General features: G+C 42.7%; 1 protein-coding gene across 1 annotated transcript; it reads left to right on the forward strand.

Moving 5' to 3' along the window:
• Window positions 1-966: 966 nt before the first annotated feature.
• Window positions 967-2376, forward strand: Ldoc1 (LDOC1 regulator of NFKB signaling). Its single transcript, XM_076918340.1, has one exon. It carries the CDS (start codon window positions 1152-1154, stop codon window positions 1599-1601), a length of 450 nt encoding a protein of 149 aa, XP_076774455.1. The 5' UTR covers window positions 967-1151; the 3' UTR covers window positions 1602-2376.
• Window positions 2377-10004: the final 7628 nt, after the last annotated feature.

Below are 10004 nucleotides of genomic sequence, written 5' to 3' on the forward strand. Positions count from 1 at the left end.
GAAGATAGCAAGGAGAAGTAGGACCTTGTAACTTATGACTAAGAGTTTGCTTTTTAGAGGGAGAAGTGAGAGGCAAATACTACTGAAGGGCCTTGAACAGGGGAGTGAATGTGTCTAACACACCTTTTAAAGTGTCCTGGGCTATTGACTGTAGAGAGTACATACTGCAAAAGGGGAAGGCTGGCAGCTAAGGGATTAGATGTAGCAGACTGCACAAAGAAGGCTGGGATTGGGGTAGCAGATAGGACCAGAACTGATTGAATTTGGAGATGTATTTTTAAAAGCAGGCCCAATATGTATCAGCTCAAGGATCCAGGACGAAACTTAGTTAACAAATACACACTTTCAAAATAGGCACCCAGAATTATTTTACTGCCCTCATGATAGTTAACTACTCAGGAACAAAGGCACTAATAAACAGGACATGAGAAGTATCAAAGATAGGATGTTTGCAAGTAGACACCCTGTGTACATTTTGCAAATCTTTTTAACAAAATTGTTTCTCAGAGAAGTCCTTTGTTGAGTATTTATTTCTTTATTTAATGAAAGACAGTACTCTCTGTGAGTCTTTTAGACTTGGAACCCAAAAGACCTCCTGCACGGTGGCCCTCAGAGTCAGCGTTGTTTCTCCTAGTGAGATTTAAACGAGCAAGGTAATGTGTTAAGAAAGGATCACTCCAAAGAAGCTGATGGCCACAGGCCCACTGTATTGGATGAACAGGCTGACTGGAGAAAAGTTTCAGCTGGAGCAGGCCAGCCCTGAGGGCTGAGCAGCTGTCCTCCACTGTGGCAAAGTTTGCTCCCTCAGCCTTCCTTCTTCCAGGTGGAAGAACTGGCGGGAGCCCGCGGGGATGCTCCCTGGGTCACGCCCTCCTCCTCCTCAGCCACGTCCACTCTGGCCACCAGTCCCACCCTGACCACGCCCCCACGCCATCCCGCACCCCTCCCAGCCACACCTTCCTCACCGCACTGCGCTAGCGCGCAGGTTTCTAAAGTGACCTTGAGGGTGGAGCTTCTGCCACTTGCTGGGACCCTCTATTTATTGCCCAGGGTCGGCACTCCTCTGAGGACACGCACTTCCTGCTCACCATCTCTGTTCAGCTCCGCGGAACCGATCCGAGCCCGGGCCGAGACCATCCAAGCAGTTAACCATGATTGAAGAACTGCTGGCACTTCTGCACGCGCTTCTGGAGAGGCACCAAGCCCTGTGCATCGAGAACCACCAGCTCCTGAAGCAGCTGCGACTGTTGGTGTGTGAGCGGGCCAGGCTGCTGCGCCAGGTATGTCCGCCGAGCTGTCCAGTGCCCTACCCCTCACGGTTTAGCGGTGAGAGTGGCCGGCTCCCTGAGTTTATCATGCAGACCATGTCTTACATGCATGTGAATGAGGAGCACTTCTGCAACGACGCCATGAAAGTGGCATTCCTGATCAGCCTCCTCTCCGGGGAAGCCGAGGAGTGGGTGATGCCTTACATCGAGTCAAATAGCTACATCCTTGGTAATTATCAGGCCTTTGTTGATGAGATGAAGCAGTATTTTGGCTGGGCTACCGACGACGAAGATGATGATGATGACGAGGATGAAGAAATGGAGGATGATTAGTAGGCCAGAGTCCTCTTAGGCCTAGAGGTGGGGGCCTTCACGCCTTCTCCTTCCCACCCCCACCAGCCATTCCTGCTGCCTCTGAGCTCTCCCTTTGCATCGCCATCCTCTTCCCTGCCAGTCTGTTTGCTCCATTATTGTTTTAGGCCTTGTCTTTGTTCCAGTTACCTGCTGTGAGTTGGGCCTGGACCTTGCTCTGAAACTCACTTTGGCCTCAGGCACTTATCCTAATCTGAACTGTGGTTTGAGTTCCAGCCATTTTCCAGGTCTCTATTAGAACTGGTCAGACCACCTGCATTCCTGTTGATGACATCACTGGAGCTCAGGCCAGACCTCCATCTGCCCAGAAGCAGATTCCTGACATTTCACCTCCACTCACCCAATTTCATCTGAAGTCATCCACTTTTCAAGATAAGGACCAAGTAGATGATGGAGTTGCTACGCCCATTCAGAGACTCTGTTTCGGACTGCTCACCAAGCCTTGAAGGGGCCAGCCAGTCTTTACAGCCTGGTTAGTTCTGTACCTACTCCCAGGTTCCGTACCTGCCTGACCAGACTGCTGCAGGAACCTGATGTGCCTACCTGACAGTTAAAATGTTGACATTTCTTTTCTCTTATGCATCCGTTTTGCACAGCTCTTTTCCTTTCAGAACTGCAGCAGCCTCACAGATGTGTAGATATGGACAAGGACTACTAAAATAAAAGCAAACGGACAGGCATTCAGCCCAGATCCTCTCTAGCACTTGGAGAAAGCAATGTAATTCTTTGCAATAAATATCAAGCACTGTAAAACTGAAGCAAAAGGTTGTCTTTTTATGGTTAAGTGCTGCCGTTGGCTATTGCCACTCGCCTCCATTATTTCATTGCGGTTGGGGAACTTGGTTCAATCCCAGTATTCTCATTTTCATGTTTATGCTCCAGAGGGTCCTGTTGTAGGGTTTTAAAAACGTTGATAAAGGAACATTGTCGGGAACTTCCAAGGTGGCATATAAAGGGTAGCTGGGTAGGGGGCATAGCATCTTAAATTAGGTCACTTTGGAGAAGGGGCATTTTTAGTATTTAGACTGACAGTGGAGGCATATTATTGGGCACAGTAAAGTTTCCTAACATGGCAGGGATGTTTTATCCATTGTTCTTGTTACATGTGGGTGGCTATTGAGCGCAGGTATCCATTAACTAACTTAGTGAACTATCAGGTTCTTAAGCTAAAGGCAATTCGTACATCTTCTCAGTGGCCCTGTATTCAGTATAGCCTAAACTCAACATGTCGCCCTCCTTGTGCAGACATCCTTAGACTTTTGCTTTATACATTTGCCTCACATTCTTGCCTAGGAAAATTGGCAAGATGCTTATATATCTCCTGAGCTAGAACCTGGGGTGGAGTTCAAGTTGGCACCTCTCTAGGCCCAGAGAGTCCAGAGGGTAGGTACTGGGAATTATTTGCACAGTTTTGTCTGTCAGTCCATTATGTCCAGTTACTTTGCTGAAATGAACTTGGTAGAGGGGTATACATGGTAACCGGGAAATATTGGGAAAGGGAGGGATCTGAGGTTTGAATGTCCTCATTTTGCTGGTTGGAAAGCCAATTCAGACTTAGAACTTTTAATTAATTTAAATAATGCATCATGGTTTAACAGTTTTAGGCATGACCGCATCTTATTATACTGCTAAACCTCGGGGAGAATGAAATGGGGGATGGTGGCTATCATATGAGTAACCTGACAGGTGTCAGTTAAATAAGATCCTGTCCACAAGGCATTTGGAACAATGCCAGTTACATTTTTAGCACCCTATAAGCATGGGTAGTTCCAGTCCATGGTAACAAAGGCTCAGCCAGCAGCATGCTTACTATGAGACCAGCTATAATAGGAAAACAACAAGGAAACTCAGTAAAGTGGAGATAAAACTGCGACAGAGACCCATTCTCTCTTTAAAAAATGCCAGCATGAAAAGCATTTTACCTGGTAAATACACAAAAATCAGAGCAGGAGTCATTTCCGGGCCTTAGAACATTTACTTTCTGGAAAGTGGATGGGGGAGGGAAGACGCGATAAAGAGGCCAAGGACTGGGTGGAAATGGGGCTCTTCCAGAGCTGCTGTGCCCAATGCTGCTGAATAAAGAGAATTGTAGTGATTCGGGGTTTAGTTATCACATTACCTCTTCTCACAGGGTAAAATATCCTTGGAAGAGAAGCAGACACACTTTTAAGACAGCATATATGAGGACATAGAATCACCGTTTCTTCCTCACTAGAAAGAAGATGGACAAGAATTAAGTAAAAGAGCCAATGAGACTAAAATCAAGATATTCATCCCAAATTTAAGAAGCAGGTAAGCAGGGAGGAGCTATGATACACTGGAAAATGCAGAGCCATTGATTTTATGATGGTTCCGTAGCAATTTGTTTCCATGAAGCTATGAGGATACCTGGGCCAGAACTATAAGGATAACTGGATACAGTTCAGAGTAAGGGAATGAAGTGGTCTTGATCTGGGATGAACTTTTTTATGATAAAACTCGAGGATATGGGCTGGAGAGATGGCTTAGCTGATAAGAGCAACATCTGCTCTTCCAGAGGTCCTGAGTTCAATTCCCAGCAACCAACCACATGGTGGCTCACAACGATTTGTAATGGGATTGGGTGCCCTCTTCTGGTGTGTCTGAAGACAGCAACAGTGTACTCATATACATAAAATAAATAAATCTTTAAAAAAAAATTGAGGATATTTAAGGACTGTCTATTCCAAAGCCAAGCAAGTATATTCTCTGTGAGGAAGGGAGGGGTTCCTGCCAAAGCAGTATTTAAGTTACAAACAGGATAGGCCAACCAGCTCTGGGCTGTGAAACATGCATTTCCTGAGCTCATGTACATGTGTATATGAGGATTTTACAACTGCATGTATACAGACATGTAGATGTAACGTGAAGGAACATGTTATTGCTGTGAGTTGCAGGAAAGAAAGACATGGCATTTTGTTTTCATTGGGAGCAAAGTCTATAAAAAGTGTGGCTATCAGTCAGGGCTCTGCTAGTTAGGGAGGAAATTCCTGAAGATGGCTAAATACTCAAAGACTAAGGAAGAAAAGGATAAGCATGTTTAAAATAATCACTCCACTTAGATGAAATACACTGAATATTAGAAAGCACAGACAGAAGCTCCTGAATTGTTGTAATACTGGAATTGAAACAGTCACTGAAATTATACTTCCAATAAAATGAATTAAACATGCTGAAATTTAAAATTATAATCAAGTATACCTATATGCCCTTACACTTCATTATTTGAATCATCAAGCAATACCATCTGTTTGGTCCACACTGTCATGTTCTGCAGGAGGAAATGTAAAGATGGAGATTCCATGTACATGTGATGTATTTGATTATTTTCAGTTTCTAATCAGTGAAAAGCTCAGTGGTTTAGAGGTAGACAGAATAAATGAAAAAGTCTTGAAAAGAATGCTCCATTTAAACTTAAAATTAACTTAGAACATTTTCTAGGATCTTAAGTCATCTAAGGAAAATTAATGAAGCAGTGTCCATTTAGATTCCTAGCAGCTTTTCTTTATCAGGGGTATTTCATTACATGAACACTGTTATTATTTACTTAGAGAATATACCTATACTAGTGTTAAAATCTCTAATGGCAGCTTGCATTATTGAGTAGGTCAAATATTTCCCCGCAGTCTGAATTCTCTTAGTCATAAAGGTTGATTACCTGATTGGTGTACTTTCACAGTGGTGTTAACATCTCTAGTCCTGGGTTAAAATATGATCATTCATGTTGCACTTTCCCACCAGCTTAATTTCCCACCTGCATTAATTTGGTTTTTTGTCTTCATATGTTCTGTTGTCTAGAGCCACATTAACAACCAAAAAATAAAAATAAAAAAACAAAACAGAAGCTCATGATCTAGGTGATACTGAGCATGAAGGAATTATGAATATCATAGCAAGACTTGTTAATGGGGCAGAAGTGCTCACAGAAACGAGCTAGTAAGAGGGGTACAAAAGGTGTAAGAAAGTAGCCAGCTCTAGTGTTAGCTTATTTTGTCACACAGAGGCTACTGACTGAATAAATCACCAGGAAATACATTTTTCTTATGACTTCCCACAGCATTCACATGTTATCATTCCCTTAAGGACTAATGATTTCATCAATGAAATGACAAGAATATGATATTTATATTTTAACCAGTGTCCATAAATAGTTTAGTTGAATGGAACAAACAGTACAGAATTATCTAGACAGCTGAAGACACAAAATAGTTTTTGCTGGCTTGTTGATATGCATCTTTTAAAGCTTTACTTTAAAAATAAATACTGGCAAAAGAAAACAGAATTATACTTCAGTGGGAGATTAACTAAATGTCATTAACTGATTTATCTGTTCTCTAAATACTTATAATTGTACTGATATGTAGGACTTTTAAATACCACAAATTCGAACATGAATAAAAGTTGAGGGTGGTGGTGATCTGGAGAGATGGATAAAAGATATTGTTGCACAAGGAAGAAGACTTGAGTTGTGGGAGGTCCAGAGGTCTCAAAAGATTAGCACATTCCAGCCCAGACTCAGATCAAATATTCTCTATGTTGGCATACTTACTTTTAATTCTACTGATAGGAGTCAGGGGCAGAGAGATGGGTGGATCTTTGTGATTTTTTGGTCATCAGCTTAGCTCCAAAGTTCAGTTAGAGATCTTGTCTCAAAGAAATAAAACAGAATGATAGAACAGTACAGTTTCTTTCTCTGTGTTCCAGGTGTGTACATGAAAGCAGGCATCCCTCCACCCATGTGTGCAGACATTACACACACACACACACACACACACACACACACACACACACACACACAATTTTTGTACCTACAATAATAGAATTTATTGTAATAATAATTTATTGTAATAATGCCTCATTTCCTAGATTCAAAAGTAATCTTTATTTTTGCTTCATTTACCCATTTTCTGTCTTAGAATTTTCATGAAATATTTTTTACTGTCCAGATCAAAATCAATTTATTAACTAATTTAATGTGTTTTATTTTTTATTGGATATTTTATTTATTTACATTTCAAATATTATCCCCTTTCCCGGTTTCCCTTCCACAAACCCTGTATCTCATCTTCTCCCTGCATCTATGAGGGTGCTCCCCCCCCCATCCCCTCCTGCCTCACCACTCTAGCATTCCCCTACACTGGGGCATTGAGCCTTCACCAGACCAAAGGCCTCACCTCCCTTTGATGCCAGATAAGGCCATCCTTTGCTACATATGCAGCTGGAGACATGGGTCTGTCCATGTGTACTCCTTGGTTGGTGGTTTAATTCCTGGGAGCTCTGGGGGTTCTGTTTGGTTCATATTGTTGTTCATCTTATGGGGCTGCAAACCCCTTCAGCTCCTTCAGTTCTTTCTCTAACTCCTCCATTGGAGACCCCATGCTCTGTCCAATTGTTGCCTGGGAGCATACACCTCTATTTGTCAGGCTCTGGCAGAGGCTTTCAGGACACAGCTATATCAGGTTCTAGTCAGCAAGCACTTCTTGGCATCATCAATAGTGTCTGGGTTTAGTGTCTGCTTATGAGATGGATTCACAGGTGGGCAGCCTGTGGATGGCCTTTCCTTCAGTCTCTGATCAACTCTTTGTTTCTGTATTTCCTTTAGACTGAAGCAATTTGGGGTTAAACTTTTGGAGATGAGTGGGTGGCCATGCCTAACCTCTGGATATGGTTTAAACAGGTTGTTCCTCCCATTTGATGAGTATTTCAGCTAATATCATTCCCCTTGGGTCTTGGGAGACTCTTGATTTCCTGGTATCAAGGACATTCTGGTAGCTACCCACTCCCCACCCCCCAGTTCTTCATCCCCCATTGCTACTCACCTCTATTCAATTTTCTGTCCCTCTTTATATCTCCTCTGTCTATTCACATACCTGATCCCGCCCCCTTTTCACCTCCCCTCCTCTCTTCCTTCCAAGTCCCTCCCACCTTCTACCTGCCATAATTATTTTGTTCCCTCCTTCTAAGTAGGACTGAAGCATTCATACTTTTCTCTTCCTTCTTCTTGAGCTTCATGTGGTCTGTGAGTTGTATCTTGGGTATTCTGAGCTTTGGGGCTAATATCCACTTATCAGTGAGTACATACCATGTGTGTTCTTTTGTGACTGGGTTACCTCACTCCGAATATTTTCTTTCTTTTATTTTGTCTCTTATTTTTGTTTTTTACACTCAAGATTTTCTTCCCCCCTTCCTTCCTGTCCATGCTCCAACTGTTCAACAACCCATACCTCCTCCCCACCCCTGGTCTCCATAAGGATGTCCCCACCCTATAACCTCACCCAACTAGACCTCTAAACACCCTGGGGCCTCCAGTCTCTTAAGGGTTAAGAGTACCTTCTCTGACTAAACTCAGAATTGGTAGTCCTCTGATGTATATGTGTTGGGGGCCTCATATCAGCTGGTATATGCTGTCTGGTTGGTGTTCCAGTATGTAAGAGATGCTAGGGGTCCAGGTTAATTAATTGAGACTGCTGGTCCTCCTACAAGGTCGCCCTCCTCCTTCCAGCTTTTTCCTAATTTAACCACAGGAGTCAGCAGCTTCTGTCCATTGGTTGGGTGCATCTGACTCTTTCAGCTGCTTGTTGGGTCTTCCAGAGTGTGGTCATGATAGGTCCTTTTTTGTGAGCACTCCATAGCCTCAGTAACAGTGTCAGGCCTTGGGACCTCCCCTAGAGCTGGATCCCACTTTTGGCCTGTTGCTGGAACTTCTTTTCCTCAAGCTCTTCTCTATTTCCATCCTTGTAGTTCATTCAGACAGGAACAATTCTGGGTCAGAGTTTTGGCTGTGGGCTGGCAAACCCCTTCCCTCATTTGATGTTCTGTCTTCCTGCTGGAGGTAGACTCTGTAAGTTCCCTCTCCCTGCTGTCATGCATTTCATCGGAGGTTCCTCCCTTTGAGTCCTGAGAGTCTCTCACCTCCCAGGTGTCTGGTACATTCTAGATGGGCTCTCCAACCTCCTTCCTCCTGAGGTTGCCTGTTTCCATTCTTTTTGCTGGCCATCAGTGTTTCAGTCCTTTTCCCTCACCCAATACCAGATCAGGTTTCCCTCTGCTCCTCAACCCCTTCCCTATTCACATTCCTCCCCAGGTTCCTCCCTCCCCACTTGTGTTTGAATTCTTCTCCCTCTAAAGTAGGACTAAGGAGTCCTCACTTGGGCCCTTCAGCTTGTTGAACTTTTTGAGTTCTGTGGACTGTACCTTGGGTATTGTGTGCCTTTTCTTTTTCTTTCTTTCTTTCTTTCTTTCTTTCTTTCTCTCTCTCTCTCTCTCTCTCTCTCTCTCTCTCTCTCTCTCTCTCTCTCTCTCTCTCTTTCCTTCTTTCTTTTCTTGGTAGTTTACTTGATGGTGAGTACATACTATCCATGTTCATTTGGGTCTACATTATCTCACTCAGGATATTTTCTAGTTCCATCCATTTGTCTGCAAAACTCAGCATGTCCTTGTTCTTAATAGCTGAGTAATATTCCATTGTGTAAATGAACCACATTTTCTGTATCCATTCTTCTCTTGTGGGGCATCTGAGTTATTTCTAGCTTCTAGCTATCACAAATAAGGCTGGTATGATAGCCAGAATCATATTTTCTAAATCCATTAATTTCCCTGTTAAATTTATAAGGTCATTGTTTTTAATGGCTTAGTAGTACTCCATTGTGTAAATGTACCACAGTTACTATATCCATTCCTATGTTGAAGGACATCTGGGTTCTTTCTAGCTTCTGGCTATTATAAATAAGGCTGCTATGAACATAGTGGAACATGTGTCTTTGTTATATGTTGGAGCATCTTTTGGATATATGCCCAGGAGGAGTGGTATAGCTGGGTCCTGAGGTAGTACTATGTCCAATTTTCTGAGGAACCACCAGACTGATTTCCAGAGTGGTTTTACCTGTTTGCAATCCCACCATCAATGGAGGAGTGTTCCTCTTTCTCCACATTCTTGCCAGCATGTGCTGTCACCTGAGGGTTATTTTTTTATTTATTTATTTTTTTTATTTTAGCCATTCTTACTGCTGTGAGGTGGAATCTCAGGGTCATTTTTATTTATATTTCTCTGATGACTAAGGATGTTGAACATTTCTTTAGGTCCTTCTCTGCCATTCGAGATTCCTTAGTTGAGAATTCTTTGTTTAGCTCTGTACCCCATTTTTAATAGGGTTATTTTGTTCTCTGGAGTCTACCTTCTTGTATTCTTTGTATATTTTGGATATTATCTCTCTATCAGATGTAGGATTGGTAAAGATCTTTCCCAATCTATTGGTTCCTGTTTTGTCCTATTGACAGTGTTCTTTGCCTTACAGAAGCTTTGGATTTTATGAGGTTCCATTTGCCAATTCTTTTTTTTATTGGATG

Source organism: Arvicanthis niloticus, chromosome X (assembly GCF_011762505.2).
Source record: "Arvicanthis niloticus isolate mArvNil1 chromosome X, mArvNil1.pat.X, whole genome shotgun sequence".
In the NCBI taxonomy this organism is placed as follows: domain Eukaryota; kingdom Metazoa; phylum Chordata; class Mammalia; order Rodentia; family Muridae; genus Arvicanthis; species Arvicanthis niloticus.

What these genes read in the sequence shown, in the direction of transcription:
- Ldoc1 (XM_076918340.1), top strand. Translation starts at nt 1,152, where the DNA reads ATGATTGAAGAACTGCTGGCACTTCTGCACGCGCTTCTGGAGAGGCAC.